A 16,261-nucleotide genomic window follows, 5' to 3' on the forward strand; every position below is an offset into this window, starting at 1 on the left:
CTAGTGGGAGTCTCCTTGTTTTACATCACTACCATCAGCCAAATAACCACCAAAACAGGCCACTTAAAAGGCATCTCAAGTGATTGCCTACTCTTTATGCCAGTCTTGAACAAGAAACACTTATTCTTAGCAAAAAAATAATTATAAAAGCCTGTACAATTACTTTTTAAATTGTTTCTGGTAGAATATATTGTTCATTAGAGCTTGTAATTAAGGCTGTTATTGAAACAACAGTAATATCATCAACGAAAGAAAGAGATGCTGCCAGCACACCTGCAGTAGCAGTTCCTGCAAGGTGCTACTTCCCTTCAGAAAAATTCAAGTACATCTTACTTGTTTGTTTGATTTAAAGCAGTGTTATAACCTTTGAGGGTTTTTGTTTGTTTTTAACACAGTTGGAGTGATTGGTGAAAACACTTTCAATCTTGTCTTTGAACAAGATGTTTGCTAAACCAGTTACTCTTGCATAAAATGAATTTCTCCCAAGGAACAGTGTTTTCTTTCTGATATCACAGGGAGTCTGGAAGAATGAGGTATGTATGTAAGAAAAACCTGACAATTTCAATGGCTGGCACAACAAAGTGATCCACAACTGCAGAAGGTGCTGCTCTTGAAGAAATTCCAAGACACAATACCTGAAATGTGCTTGTATCACTCAGGTAGTCTTATTTGCAAGTTCATGTGTATTTCTTAATACATTTGGGGAATCTAATAGAAGTGCTTGGATAGCAGTTCACTTACACTTAAGTATTTCTCATATCATTAGAGGGGTCACAATAACCTTTTGAATACTTAGTCAGCATCCTTCAGTGTTACAAGAACTGCACCAGTATCAGCATATTTATAAAGGTCTCAGAAATTGTACAGAACAACAAACTAATCTGACTTTTGACTGTTTAATAAATCAAAGGTTTTCAGCATCAAAGTAAATCCTGTTGATTTCTGCTATGTCATTTGGAAACTTTCCAGCCAATTAAAACGCTTAGAAGCCCATTTCCTTCCTATTTATCCCCACAGCTACAAACCGTTCCTTGGTCAGCAGAGGTCTTGTTAGAAGCTTCCCAAATACTTTCTGGTTCTGGTGGGCAGGTATGTAGTAATATGTAAGGCTTGTGAATCAAACTGTATTGATGAATATGTCAGATACCCTCTGAGGCATGAAGTACAGGCCTTTAACTCTAGCCAGCATTGATAACTAATTAATGAACACCTTCCTATAGCTTTTATTGCTGTCAGAGTATGGTTCATTAAGCATCAAGAGAAAATTAAGTACAGAATTCAGCATGGAGAATACTTTCCGTAGGACAGAACAAGCAGTACAGGACACACGAGGTGAACTTAAAAGAATTTCCAAGCACAGGCTTTTCTCTTTCTCGTGTGTGCTTTTTTTTTACAGGCAGGCTTAGCACACTGCCAGCTGCCTTTCTCCCCTCCTTTCTCATTCTCAAGAAATGTTTTGTACTATTATGCAGCACCCTGCTCTGCTTTTATACAGGATGAAAGTTGGAGAAAACAGCACACTGCTGCTTTCAGAGAGACAGACTTGAGAACTTCTATTCACCCTTGCCAGAATCCTTCCAGAGCTGAACAATAACAAAGAGTAAATTGAGCAGTTGGGGCACATTATGGTTTGCTCCCATCCTGGACTTTTTCTCCAAGCGTCATTGTACACCCAGACAGAGCACTGCTGGACAGAGCACCACCGTTCCAGCATGGCTCCAGGCTCTTGCTGGCGCCCGCAGCACGTCCTCGCTGCACGCCTCATGTTTTACCCTCCTCTCTTGCCCGTGCAGTGGAGCTGGCAGCTCATCACAACGTGCAAGGGGCTCTGGCAGGGCTGTGATGGCAACCACCTGCCGGGGGTGCGTGCAGCTCTTCCCCCTCCTGACCTGCAGGCACTGGGAGCACCAAACCGTACCTCAGTTGTTGGCAGCACTACCTGGGAGCCTTGCAAACAGGCACTTGGGGTGCAAGCACGGAGCATTCCTCTTCCACATTGCCACCCCCTCTCCCTCTCCCTGGCGTGGGATTTCAGAAAAGCACTTGTGACACCTCCTTCCGGCAGTCAAGGCTTTCTGTTACATGTGCAGTCTTTTTCAGCATGTTTCTTGCAGACAGGAGTTGCTCTTGCCTGGTCCTGCAGCATGCCCTCGGGCAGTAGGAGGAAGGCTGTTTCCTGCTCTGGGGTGAGGCACTTGCTGGCAGCTCCGTGCAGCCACGCAATGCCACAGCAGGAGAGGCGGTGGGCAGCGCAGGAGCAGGGTTTCTTACTGGCTCAGCTGCGGTGTGGGCAGGGATGGAGCTGGCCAGAGGATGCCCGTGAGGCACACGGGACAAATGCTGATCCAGCTGGTGGACGACACAGGGCGAGGGACCAGCAGCAGAGTTGGCTCAGAAGGGTTTTCACACTGTTGTCTTGCTGAAGAATTGCGTTTGGTGGGACTACATAAAATACGGCTCCCTGAAGTAGAAGAGGGCCTTTCTATCACTGAGCCCAAGGTCATTCACCAGGCTACAGTGCTGTGTGCATGGTAGGCATGGGGGCACAAGCCAGGGCCCACACTGAGCCCGTGCTCAGGCATGCACAGGCCGTGCCACCTCCTGCTGCCGCTGCTGGGGCCCACCAACAAACCCCTGCCAAGACAAAGGCTCGAAGGTGATGGGCAAAGGCAATGTGCTGATGGACCACGGTGGTCTGCAGAGACAGTGAGCTAATCTCCACACCAGGGGACAGGGGAGCCCTTGTCGAAACACAGAGTACTCAGCTGAGCAGATTAGCTGCTTGTGTCACTGTTCACCCTGGGCCTTATTAAAGGAGCTCAGACCTCCTCCTGAGCAAGCCTGGCCAGCACGGGGGGACACACCTGGCTCAGCCTGTTGCAGCGTGTGAACACCAAACAATGAGATAACAGAGCTTTGGTGACAGCAACGGGCTTGGGCTGGTTCCAACCCTCCTGATGGCTGGGGAGGCCCAGTATGGTGATGGTAAGCACCCAGAGACTTGTGATGGGTGTTGCATGTGTGTTGTGACCCCACCCAAAACACAAAAGACCTATAAATAAATAAATAAATAAACAAAATCCACTTTATACAAGGAGGGTTCACTGTTCAGATCATCTAAAAGAACCTGCTCAGAGAATTGGACTCCAACAGGAAATGGCCAGGAGATAGCACGGGAGCCTGCATGGCTGGAAACAGGGTGCGCGTGTGCACGCATCCCCACGCACTGCGCAGGCTCCTGTGTGCTTCACCTTGGGATGAGGACAGTTTCTCAACCTTGTCTCAAGCTGCAAGCCACCAGTTCTTACCATGCTCACTCTGGGCTGAAAATGGATAATCCAGTGCCACAAGCTCCTGGGTCACATTTACGGGAAGTGCCATGGAGCAAGTGGGGGTTTCCTGTGCCAGCCAGGCCAACAGAGCTTCTCCGATCTCAGCTTTTGAGGAAATGCAGAATGGAGACGACTGCCGAGCAGCCTAGGTGCTGGCGCTGAAGAAATCACTGCTGGCGGAGCTGTCGCCTGCATCTGGTCGTTGCAGGTGCCAGGAGAGCAGGAGGGGACGGGACCACCACAGGGCCAACCCGTGCTCCTCAAGCAGCCAAGCTGCTGCCAGGCAGCGCAAGGCAAGCCCAATTGCTCCCCTCAGCCCCAGCACAGGCTGTGCTTGCAGAGGCTCCACCACCCCCTGACATTCACATACATACATGTATATATATGTGTGTGTGTGTGTGTGTAAAGGTATTACCAGAAAAGAATTTAAATGGAGCTGCCTTCATCTACAGGTGTTCACAGATGGGGAAGACAAATTTGTAATTCGCAGACGTGACCAGTGCTGTCGCTGCAAGACTAGGGACAGGGCAAATCCTTGGTAGGGCCCCAGCAGAAACCTGGAGACCTTGTACTTTGTAACTGACGTTGCTGTGCTCATTTAACATTCTTTGCTGGCGGCTTCAACATGCAGCATTCCTATACACCCAATCCTCACCGTTTATTCTAAAAAATGCTAGAAGCGTTTTTGTCCTTTGCTGTGCAGTGACCTTTTCAGAAGTACTCCACAAGTGCTGCCCACGCAGGAGGGTGGGGAAATTCCACTGGTCTAAAGTGCTCAGAAAAGGTTGGATGTTGACAGTCAGTGCCGTGTGACAGGCTGTGGCGATGGCCCCCAGATGCTCTGGCAGGCCACGGGCCAGCGCACTTCCATGCTGCGGGAGCCCACAGTGCTGCATCCTCCTGGAGGTGCAAGCCCCTCGGTGCTCTCTTCCCAAAGCGGCCAGTGGGAACTTGATGCAGCCTAATGCTGTTCAGGCTCTCCCTTAGCCCAGTGACCTAAAAATTAAGATGTACATAATTCAGTACCAAAAAAATCCCCGTGGGACAAAGGCCTCTCTATTCAAAGCTGCACATGATAGGTCAGGAAGCCAGAACACGTGCTCTTTCACAGCAGCTCCCTTACATTATTTTACTAGTACCTAGTTCTTTGTCAGAATTTCAGCTTGTCACACTGGCGTTTTAAGTAACATTTACTCTGCTCACATTTCCCTAGAATTAGGGACTTCAAAAAATGCTAAGAATAACTTGGCTTTATTTACATTTCGCTGTGCAACTGCAAACATCCCTGAGGACAAGTCAGGCTGCACAGCAAGCACATTCATTAACAAACTGAACTCCTTTAATGACTTCATGGAACCGTGCTCACACCAACGGTCTGCAGATCCGCTCAGCCACTCATTTCGGAGAGGCCAGCAGCAGTTTTCCTGCACTGCTCACATTGGCACACCTGCTACGCGCCTCCTTGGAGGCTCTGCAGAGCAGCTCAGCATCCATCCACTGGCAAGCATGCGCTGCACTCAGTAGCCTAATGCTACGTGCGCCCCGCTCCTGCCCCATACAGCGGGCACTGTACCACGGTGGCAGCGGGCAACGAAGGAACAAACACCCCAGTGAGCACCCAATATGCACACGCGTTCAAAGTGGCATTTTTGAGAAATGATTAAATACAAGCTAAACTCCTCCTTCCACGGTTACACAATGACATAGCCACCTTTCTTTTTTCTTATGGGAACAGTGTCACCTTGATACGCTTTCCTCAGAGAGGGCATGGTAAGTAGCACGTCTCACTGAGTTTTTCATCAGCTTGAGCAGAAAGTTACCAGGACGAAGAGCGGGAGAGGTGCGGGAGAGGTGCATTCCACTCCCCAGCTGTGAGTGGGACAGACTACAGGAGGGAGCAAACCCCCTCCACATCCCTGAAATGTGCTCACCAAAGCCTTTCCTGAGACTTGTGACTTTTTTCCTTTGCATTAACATGCATCACTGCATGTCTGAAAAAAATAAAATAGAAAAAAACGGGAAGGACAACTGAGGTTGGTTCACAACCCACTTCGAAGATCAGCAACTGCAGCTATGCCCAGATTTAACTATGGATACAGATGGCAAAGCTGGAGATGCCCGTGGAGCCATATAAGACTTTCGTTGTTCATCTTTACACACCTGAAAAAACAGAAAAGTCATGCATTGGCACTCATTTAGCTAGGTCTTTTAATGCATGCTTGGCAGTGAGCTGGAAGCAGCTCCCTTGATGGCAGCAGGGGGCCTCTGCCTAATAACCTCTCTTTCCTGTTTCTGGATGAGAGCTCGGAGCTCAAACACAGAACTGCCTGGCCCTCTCAAACTGACCCGAAGAGCCAGAATTTTATATTCCCCGCTTTACAAACGTGACAACAACACGTGTGGAGGAATCCCCTTCCCGAGTGAAAAAGACACACCACAGCCACTGCTTCTCTTTAATAGCTACGGTACAGTTCTCTCACTGTGGATATCATTGACGCGTTAACTGCAGGGAAGAGGCACCAGACCCATCTCTGAAGCTTCTCCAGGCCGGAGGGCGATGCCGCGTCCTGCACGGTGATCCCGCAGAGGTGGCTGGCTCTGGGCCGTCACAGCAGCAGCTCGTGGGGCATGCGCTCCCCCCGCAGACCGGCCAGCAGGTTGTCCGCAGCCAGCACCGACATGGTGGCCCGGGTGGCATAGGTGGCACTCCCAACGTGGGGCAGAATCACTGCACGGACAGGAAGGGTTACTGCGGGATTTCTTACGCTCACTGACCTCGTACCACTTTCCTTTGCCCCAGCCCTCCCAGGGGTCTTCCCATGGGGTGGGCAAGCACGGTCCTCCCTTAGCTGCCTCTCTGCAAGGAGCTGACACAAAACACACTGCTGCCAACCTCATCTGATAACCAACTAACTAAGCTATTTGTGAAGACAGGCAGTCAAGAGTGGGTCCTCCTTTCTACATTCAGGCTTGGTACTTCCCGCATAGACAGAGTCAGTGGTAGATGTGAAAGAAACATTCCTTTGGCAGAGAAACATGCAGTGAAATTCTCACACTGTGGTCTCGCTACCACACACCTGTAGGAAGTTCCGCTCACCTACAGGAAAGAACCAACGCATACTGGAGCAAAAGCCAAAAAAATCGTTCAGAAAAAAATTTGTTTTACAGACTCCTCGGTGCAGGCAAACAGCCCCTACAGAATCTGCAGAGTTACAGCACCGTAAAGGCAGGGATTTTTATCTACCTGTGTGACAAATCACAGAATCCCAGAAGAGCTGAGGTTGGCAGGGACCCCTGGGTCCTTCTGGCCCGATCCCTGCTCTGTCAGGGCCACACAGAGCAGGGTGCCCAGCACCGTGTCCAGGCGGCTTCTGGAGACCTCCAAGGAGGAGACCTCATGGCCTCTCTGGGCAGCCCGTGCCTCTGCTCTGTCACCCACAAAGTGCAACCCACTCCTGTGCAATGCAAAGAAATAAGCCAATGCTGCTCTAACAGTACACCCTCACATTAGCAATGAACGAGGACTCGCCCAAGGTACGGCGAAACGCCTGCACCGCGGTCTCTGTTGGCTTTATAATACACAACACCTACGGGAAGTGCAGAGGCCCAAATACTTGACACGGAGCTGACTTCGGGAGGAGGGGCGGGGGGGAAGGTTGTAATGCAAACTGCGGGGACGTGTAGGTCCTTCTGTTCACAACCAAGAACCATACGTGAGTTCTCTGCTGTGGAAGCAATGTCAACGCTTCCTCCTCTACTTACCCCGTGTTTTTCCAACTGCTGAAATTATTTGGCAGTTTTGGGTGAAATCTGTCAATAGTTTCAGAATCAAAGCCTCATTTCCACTTAAAAAACAAAACGTATTTATTTTTGTCTTGGTTGGTGTTATTCCAAAGCTCTAAGGTCTCTGAAGTACCAAAAATATTTCCAGAAATATTTCTCTGCTTTTATCATTTCTCACATTACCTACTATGGGATCTAAACAAAACACAGCAAAAATAGTGTTTAATAAAATGACAATCAAAGCAACAGCTAGGAACTGCTGTTTCAGAAATGGACACCCAGTCATGGGCAAGTCCACATTTTCACCCTGACCTTCCGACATTTTTTTTTATTTTTATTTTTTCCACAGAACAGATTTTTCCTTACCCAAAAAAACATCCTTCCATGGCAGAGGACACTCTGCCGCCTCCTACACCATCACACTGGATTTTGCCCCTTCAGATGAGGGCAGGGCACCAGGTTTTACCCTTGGGTTGCAGCTTGATCAACCAAAGCACTCGGGTATGCAAGAGGACCTTGTCTCCAGAGTTGCCCGCTGGCTCCAGAGCAGGGCAAATTGCCCAGGCGAAGCAGAGGCAGCCAGGTAGGAATAACCCTGACAAGTTAACAGCAGTGAAGCTGTGGACAACCGTAGTTACTTTCTGCCCAGAAACCAGCATTTCCTCTGTGTTCCATCTCTGCCTCTTCGTTTACAAGCAAGTCTACCTTGCTTGTACCTGAGAGCAGTCCCTCCCAGTAACCAACCTGGTCCATGTGCTTCCCCATCTGACGAAGCAGAGGAAAGCTACCAAAGGAAAGCACAGGGGAAGGGCTCAGCAATCACCGAAGGCCACACAAGGGAAGCCAGCAACCATGCCAAAGGCTGTCCCTAACTTCTCTCAGGCTACTCGCTAGCCTGTGGTGCCTGCAAGGACAGAGCTGCATGGAAGAGCTTAAAGGACACAGGGAACAGCCCCCAGCTTAGCCAGCTCCTTCTCTGACAAGGATATCCTAGGAAAATCCTGAGGGCCACTAACACCCTGTAGCCCAGGGGCTGCTGCACTAAAACATCACCCTGCCCAGCATGGCAGCTCTCAGGAAAGCACTGGTGAAGGTAATAGTGATAAGTGATTGTCCCCGTTTTCAGGTGTTCCTGCAAAGAAACCTCTGCTCATCCCCACAGCACAAGCTCTTACCGGCTTCTTCTGCTGGGGGCTCTCTGGTTTGCTGACATACATCAGACAACTCGGCACTTAATGAACTGTGCTCCTCTGCACGCTGCTGAGCCTACACCTTTCAGCCCAAACTCACAGTGGACGGGCTAGACAGTCAGCCCTGCTGGAGCATTCCCAGGGCTCAGACTCCTCTAGGCAGACTCAGCACCAAGCTTCTTAGCTGCACGGGAAGCTTATCTTACAGAATTCTGTGCCCAGGAACTTACAGAATACCAGAACTTGGCACAGCCAGAGGTTTCACGTTCCAGCACCTGCCAGTATCAAACCCCTTCCTGAATTTCACCTCATGTCTCAGTTCTTTGAATGCAGATCTATCAGGAAGACATTATAAGACAAGCCAATCTCAACTGCTTTCTGGAGTATTAAAATACCACTTATGCTTGTTTTATATCACATTAATAAGGTCTTTCCCTTTAACAGCTCCCCGCACTACAAAATGGTTACCTACAATTTGCTTAAACATATAATTTTTCCTGCCTGTGAAAGACATTTCAGTTCTTGTTCACCATTTTCAAGCTCGCACGGACAGAAAATCCTTCTGAAAGCAACTAGCAGGTCCCTCGCCTTAAGCGGAGGTGGCACTCCAAGCAGCAGGTGGCCAGGAGAGCGACAGTGGAAGCCCCAGCTGCAGGCACAGCAACTTACCGCAGTTCTTGAGGGAGAGCAGAGGGTGGTCAGTGGGCAGCGGCTCTGGCGTTGTGACGTCCAGGCCTGCAGCAGCAATCTGGCCACTGACTAACGCATCATACAGGTCCTCCTGGTTCACCACCGCCCCCCTGGGAAAAGCAGAGAGATGGGCTCACACCGCTCCGAAGTGGTCGAACAAGACCCTGGGGTCTTCCACCCCTTCGGGGCCGGACACAGGGCCCTGGGCAGCAGACAGAGGCCGTAGCCCCCTAAGCAACTTATCCTGACTCTGGATGGATCCCAAGAAACGTTGGGATGGAGGGAGCAGGCCACAGTGTGGACAAACTGTTCCTGTGGCTGCAGTTGGGATGATTGCACATCCTGCATAGACTCCCAGACAAAGCACATCTCACCGCTGACGGGATCCCTCTGCAGCCTCAGCCGTCAGCAGGGTGCCAGGGTCACGCTGCCCGAGCCGCAGACCGGGATACTGTTACCTGCTTGTGTTGATGAACACAGAGGTCTTCTTCATTCTGCTGAAGAAATCCTTGTTGCACATTCCCTGGGTGTCAGGAGTCAAAGCACATGTCACAACAACAAAGTCTGACTCTTCAGCCAGCCTCGTGAGTGGGACTGAGTGGAGAAACAAAGGTTCTTTGAGGCTCTTGTCAGAGGCTTCACCAGCCACCCTCCTAATTCACAAGAATCACCAGCAAGCAAGTTTTGCTTTGCAAAAACGTCAACCTTTCTCCACAGAAGGAGAGACACAAGGATGGGCAAACATCAAACAAATTACACAGAGACACATTCCTACAGATACTATTGTAGTGTTTTGTTTCGCTTTTAAATTGTAATCAATCCGAAGGGAAATCTAGCGGTGTTTTGGTCATCTGGCCAAAAGGAGGCTCTAGAATGTATTTCATGTTTAGATAGCAAAATACTGCAGTGACAGTTTATATCAACATTAAATCTCTCCCTACATTACCTACAGATGTAACTCATGCAACTTCCACTCCTGGACCTGAGTAGAGGAAAATGCAAAGGACTAGCAATGACTGTGCAAAAAAAGCACCAACTGGAAATGTACTGGCTTTGGACTGAAAAATTAGCACTGGTTGCAAGACTCAGGACTCCAACAGGCCTGCAGAGAAGTACTGTTTACTAACTAAGAAATATTGCTAGGCTTTGTTGGATTATGACATTCATTTTAAAGCAGAAGCTTAAAGCCCGTGTTTGTTTCCAGCACCCAACATCTACTATCAGCAATAATCTGCAGTCAGTCCCATCCCCTCCCCTCCTCCCTGCTTCTGCCCCGTTGTGGGACTTTAAGGTATCTCGCTGGGTTAACAAGACCCTTCCCACTGTTTACCCTCACAGGAGCAGCTGCCACTGTCCCCTCCCATGGCACCGCTACCTTTCACTTGATTTTAAGAGTGAAACCAAGTGGAAATTATATGCAGACAGATATAGCGTAAAGACAAAACAATGAAAAAACCCATAGCCCACTGTTATCTTGGTTTGTCAGTTAAAGCCTAAATGTGTCAAGCAAACCTACTATCTGAAACCATCTGGGTCAAAGGAGTCTGCTTTCCCTCTCTTCCATCCACTGCTACCATGCAAGAAGCATTCGGCATTCACCACCAGCTCCTTTTGGTGCCTTTGTACCTGTTCAGCCCCGCTGTACTGAACACCTTACTCCACACCTCTGCTCCCTCGTGACTCACCCGCTCCAGGTGGCATCTCCCAAGGCCAGTACAGCTTTGCTGCTTTCTACCCCACAACTGAAGACTCACTGTTTCTCTCATTTCATTTATAATTCTTACCAAACTTGGCTTGAAACTCTGCAGCACTCTCTGGTTTTGGGTGACTTCCAGTGTACAAAAAGTTCTTGACCCCAAATGGCTTTAGACGGCGGGCAACTGCCTGTCCTAGAAATGAAAGAGAAGACCTTCTAGCTGCTGTGCCGGTGCCTGCAGAGGGGCACACAGCACAGTGACTAGCACCTGGCCACAGGGGTCACACAAGCCTCACTGCTGCTCCATCCTATGCATCTGTTGGCAAGCATGCATGTGGTTTAGCTGGAAGGAAAGAATATGTATCTTGCTAAAGGGCTGCTGTGATATTCCTGGTTGGGATTGCTCCTGTGAGGCTCGTTTCCCAGTGGGGTGAGTGGTATATGTCTTCTGCTGCTCCTCAAGGGAGCAGGAACGAACTCTCAGCCACGGGATAATAAACCTGAAGCCACCCTAGCGAGCAAACCAAAAAGCGAGGAAAGAAATAGCCATCAGCTGACAAAGTCAACAACTGATCAGATGAAAAGCACATTGTCCTGGACTTTGTCAAGGGTATTTGTTTAAGTGCAAACCAAGAGGACAACGTCCAGTTTGCTGTGGCATTCAGGGATAGTGGATGTACGTGAATAATTAAAACTTTAAGGTCTAAGCCTGATGGGTCAAGATCACCGCTCAGAGAAGCTCTACTGGGCCTTTCTGGTTGTTCTAATAGATTTTACATAAGTGAGCACGGGACAAAACCAAAAGCACCCTGCCACCAGCAGAGGCACACAAATCTTGCACATGACATGCACTTACCTATTCTTCCCAGACCTATGATGCCCACCGTACTATTAGACAGACCATAGCCACACATCCACAAAGGCTTCCATGTTGTCCAGCCACCACTAGCAGAAAGAGTGAGGTGGAAACGTTAAGAAAACAGCAGCACAGAGCCTACAGAGCCTAGCCCAGCAGTGTGGCAAGTACACCACAAACCATAAGCACTGCAGCAGGCTAGCCCCTCCGGATGATCTTATAGCCAGAGGTTCCTGCTTCAAGCTAACTCTGTGGTCTCCTGCATGACTCTGCTCAAAGCTTGGGTATGCAACAGCTGCCTCAGAACCAGTCGAACTTAGCATGCTACTAAGCATAGCCTTGGACCAGTGAACTCTGGCCAGGTATCAAGGGGTCCAGAGCTGATTCAGTGGTTCTCACCCCTGATCCTCAATCTACAGCACGCGCAGGGGAGTTCAGAAGAGACTTCTGTCCCTTTTGCAGGCCTTGAATAACATGCCTCCAAAAAATCACAGGACTGCGGTGGACTCCACACTAACCAGCAAGATTTTCCACTAGCTTGGTGACGCTCTAGCTTCAGCCCCATTTCATTTGTCCAGCACTGGGATTTTTTTTTTCACTTTGTCCAGCTCCTGCAATGTTTGACTCCGGGGCTGGTGGACTCGGAAGCCAGCCCTTGCTCTAGCACACAGCTGCAAATACTCACTTCTTCACCTGCTCTATTGCCTCCGGCAGCCGGCGGCACGTAGCCAGAAGCAAAGCCACGGAGAGCTCTGCGGTGGCATCGGTCAGGACATCAGGGGTGTATCCAACACGGATCCCTCTGAAAGGAAAGCACAGCGCTCAGGTCTCCGGGACCACCAGTGCTGACTTTTGCGTGCTACCTGTAAATCGCTGGGATAGCTGCTGATGTAACTCCTTCCTAGGTGTTTACGGTACCATGCAAAGAAGGACATCCCTTTTGACTCCTCCTCACCCCTTCATTCTCAGACCCCTCTGACGGGGGCCCTTCCCCAGTACAAGGGCAGCGTGCCTCACAAACCCCCTCCAGCACTGACCTCTCTGAAAATCCACCCCCGAGGTCCACGCCGAAGCGATGTGTGGATCGCCGTGCTGGGTGGAGGACGAGCTCTGAGGTCCATCGTCTGTCTCTGCCTCCTTCCTCCCAGCCGGACCCCTGCTTCCACCCCACCCTTCACAGTCACGCATTTACCGACAGCGATGAGAGCCCCCCCCAGGCCGGGAGCAAAGGTTACCGCTTTTTAATTTCGTCCAAGGCGAGGTGGTCGAAGCCCACGGACATGGTGCTGATGACTTTCAGGCTGGGCCCTGCAAGACACCCTGTCAGGGCCGCCCCCCGGCCGCCGCCCCTCGCCCCCCCGGCCCGGCCCCGCGCCGGGCCGCCCGCACCCACCCGCGGCGTCCAGCACCTCGCGGTCGATGCGGTCGGAGAGCAGGCAGAGCAGCCCCTGCTTCCCCGCCACCCCCGCCAGCAGCTGCGGCCGCGGCACGGGCTCCTCCGAGTCCCACTGCTGGACGCGGCACCTGCGGAGGACACGGCCGTCAGGCGCCGAGCTCACGGGGCTGCCGCCGCCCGGCCCGGCCCGGCCCGGCCCGGCCCGGCCCGCCGCGCTCACCCGCCAGCCTCCGCCAGGACCCGCAGCCCCTCGGCCGGGATCCGCCGCGTCACGAACACCGCCATGGCCCGGCGCATCGCCCGCCCGCCCGCCGCCGCAGCGCCCCCCGGCGGCCCGGCCCGGCCCGGCCCGGCCCCAGCTCGCGGCTCAGACCCGGCCCTCGGCCTGCCCCCGGCCCGGCCCCGCCGCCGTGTGAGCGGCCGGGCCCCGGGCAGCCGCGGGGCCGGGGGGGGGCAGGCAGAGCCGGGAGGCCGGCGGCGGTCGGCGTGTGCTCGGCCGGCCCGTGACGGGCCTTGGGGCGCTGCTGCTGGCAGCTTTGTCAGCGCTCCGGGCACAGAGAGGGGCCTCGAGCACCCGTTTAACCCGGCGTTGGAAGGTCCGGGGTTAAGAAGACCGCGGCCTGAATTTCCTAAGGAAAAAACAAAACCCTGACAGAATTGCTGGGGTGATAAAAATGTCAGAGGTTTTATTTCGGTAATGTGCTCATTGTACAAATGCAAATACATGGGAGATCTCTGCTGCTGATTGTGTAGCCCGTGAGGAAGAATAGAGATAATTTTAATGAGCCCTCTGCCCCCCTCACCAGAGCACGAACACCTTAAAAAAGGTCACTTCTGCAAGGATGGCTGGCTGCACGCACGCTGTTCCCGGGTGGCAGGCAGGGAGCCGGAGCTGTCCTCTCGTGCTCTTGTGGGTACGCGGATCCAGCGCAGTGCACCAGTGAGAGGCTACTACCAGCTATTGCACGCTGTGACATCAAACTCTGCCCGCCATTTAGTGACAATGGTGACAACTTCATATCTTCATAAAAGTAGGACTGCTGGTAATGTTATATAATGTGTGTTGCTATTTAATATTTTCACCAATCAGCCAAGGGCCTGGTAATCTAAGGAAGTAAGTTGGGGTGGAAACTACGTCAACCAGCATGGCTTTGAGGCATAGCTTTAGGCCAATGCCATTCATTTTAGGTTGATGATGACCTATACTGCTTTTGATGGGAGATGGTGGTGGATTTCTGTCCTTGCTTAGAGTGTGCCAGATCCTCCCACATTGTTTTGCTGTGGTCACCCAGCAAGCTTTCTGATCAAAACTGTCTTCCAAGCTGTCACGTGTAGCTCGTCAGACATCACTTCTTCCTCTGCTGGCCATGCAGGCACATAGGAGCCATGGTGATATAGCTCCCAGCCTGTATGTCTGAGCAGAGTGCATCTAACCCAAAACAGGGCTGAGAACTTGCTAGCTGAGTGGAACAAACAACCCTGCTTGCAGCTCTAGGAACAGCATTTATCCCCCGTAAGTCTTTCTGCTCACTTTCTTGAAGAAACGCTACAGAGCACCCCAGTTCTGACACATCACCCACACAGCGACAGTATAGGCTGAGATGGCTGCCCAAGTCTCATTGATGGAAAAGTATTGCCACAACTAGCAGAGACTTGGTGCTAGATATATTGGGTAGTGTTTTAGGATGGGATTTTCCACCTCAGAGTCTCCAGTGACTACTATGGAAGGTCTCCAATGTCTAGAAATTGGTACTAAATCCTCTCCCAGTGCTAAAGACAGACTTTGCTCTTTAAACTGCAATAACCAGACCCTTATCTTGTGGGATTTAAATTTGCTGGAGATCTGATCTGAATCTGCTTTATGACAATGAAATGAACACAGGTATGTAAACAGTGGGTGTGTGCAGGGCAGGGGTAGGGGACAGAAAATAAGACATGTTCTTGTATAAAAAGGTATATATATAAAAAGGTATAAAACAGGTGCACTACCTTTGGGAATGAACGTTGTGTCACAACTGTGAAGATAATGCATCAATGGACAGAGGGCAAGTGGGGTTAACAGCCCAGAATGTGTGACTGGGTTGCCTTCTGCTGCTACACAGTAGGTGCTCCACAGGTGTGTACCAGCAAATGTGAGTGATTTGCAGCATGCACTCACCACAGTTTTCAGGTTTAATGGGGTGACATTCTGCATGCAGAGGTTGAGGCACTGGGACATCCCGACGGACAGCTGTGGTGTGACTACTGGGCAAAGCCTGGACTTGGTCACTGTGCTTCACTGCATCTCCCGTGATGGGAAAACAAAGGAGCCGTCAGCCTCTGGGCTTCTCCCCTACATCACTGCCCTAGGAGGTATGAGCTGTCATTATCTGACGAAAGCTTTAATAAGAGGCCTAAAGAAAGCCAGAGTGTGTAACCACCTGATCTTAATGGGAGTTTTAGAGTAAACTCAGAGGCCAGGGACTTACAGTACTTTTCTCTGGCACAAATCATCTGTGCTATATGAGGTATCAGCTTATCTAATAAGACTCTGCCTGTGGGATTTTCCTTTATCATGATGCACGTCTTCTCCCACCATCAGGATGCTGTCAGATTATGCCAGCAGAGGCCATTTTATTTTTTCATAATTGCTTGAAATTTTATTTTTTTATATTGAGCTGGGTTGTCATTAGTGCTGACATCTTATCTCCCTTTCTCATCGTCTAAGGATTTGTGTCGGGAGTATATGCTCTCCAGCATGACATCTCTGCTCTAATCGTGCGGTGCGGTGGTGGCAAGGTTTTTTTCCCTTTACCGTCCCTTCCACCCTCTCCTGCTCATGCAGCTGGATGCAGTGGTGTGGTTCCTTTGGAAGGTGCCAGTACCAAGTCTTGCCAGAGTCACTTCTCAGTGCGCAGTGGAGACATCTGAATGCCTGGACAGTGCCTCCAGTGGCACCCTCATGAGCAAGACACTCCCCGAGAGAGGACTTATTTAAAAAAATAATAATAATAATGCTGGAAAAAGTGTGTTCCTTGTTACACTAAAATTCACGGAGTGTCTATAAACTGTTTGCTTGCCTGTGTGGCTTGGAATTGCTCTAAGCTGGCAAAGCACTTTTCTGAAGTGCCCTGGCTTGACACCACCATCCTGGGCCACCAGTTCCACCACAGGTACAGAGTGACTTTTGGGACTTGGCCATCAAATGCTCCCAGGACATGGTGTAGGATGTCTCAAAACCTCACTGCTCGATGGCAGAAGCTTGTGGTGACAAGCTCCAGGCAAGACCAAGGCAGCAAGTGCTTCCCTGCATGCAGGTGGTGGTCAGCTTCAGCAGGA

The 16,261-nt window shown here is 50.7% G+C and overlaps 1 protein-coding gene across 2 annotated transcripts; it reads right to left on the reverse strand.

Moving 5' to 3' along the window:
• Positions 1-5,771: 5,771 nt before the first annotated feature.
• Positions 5,772-13,314, reverse strand: GRHPR (glyoxylate and hydroxypyruvate reductase). 2 transcript variants are annotated; one of them, XM_083817524.1, is made up of 9 exons: positions 13,164-13,313; positions 12,941-13,071; positions 12,783-12,855; positions 12,233-12,349; positions 11,548-11,636; positions 10,780-10,884; positions 9,454-9,589; positions 8,975-9,105; positions 5,772-6,060 (listed from the first exon to the last, which is right to left on the reverse strand). In XM_083817524.1, exons 1-9 carry the CDS (start codon positions 13,238-13,240, stop codon positions 5,939-5,941), a joined length of 981 nt encoding a protein of 326 aa, XP_083673650.1. In that variant the 5' UTR covers positions 13,241-13,313; the 3' UTR covers positions 5,772-5,938. The 2 variants fall into 2 exon arrangements, with proteins under 2 accessions (XP_083673650.1, XP_083673651.1); XM_083817525.1 differs by lacking the exon at positions 10,780-10,884 and having other exon boundaries at positions 13,164-13,314.
• Between the last annotated feature and the right edge of the window lie 2,947 nt (positions 13,315-16,261).

This window comes from Anser anser (assembly GCF_964211835.1).
Source record: "Anser anser genome assembly, chromosome: Z".
In the NCBI taxonomy this organism is placed as follows: domain Eukaryota; kingdom Metazoa; phylum Chordata; class Aves; order Anseriformes; family Anatidae; genus Anser; species Anser anser.

Excerpts from the sequence above, each read along its gene's own strand:
- GRHPR (XM_083817524.1), bottom strand. The coding sequence starts at position 13,240 with ATGCGCCGGGCCATGGCGGTGTTCGTGACGCGGCGGATCCCGGCCGAG. Across the intron at positions 12,856-12,940 it reads CGAGGTGCTGGACGCCGCGG|GGCCCAGCCTGAAAGTCATC; the intron begins GTGGGTGCGGGC and ends GGTGTCTTGCAG. Across the intron at positions 9,106-9,453 it reads GTGTTCATCAACACAAGCAG|GGGGGCGGTGGTGAACCAGG; the intron begins GTAACAGTATCC and ends TGCTTTTCCCAG.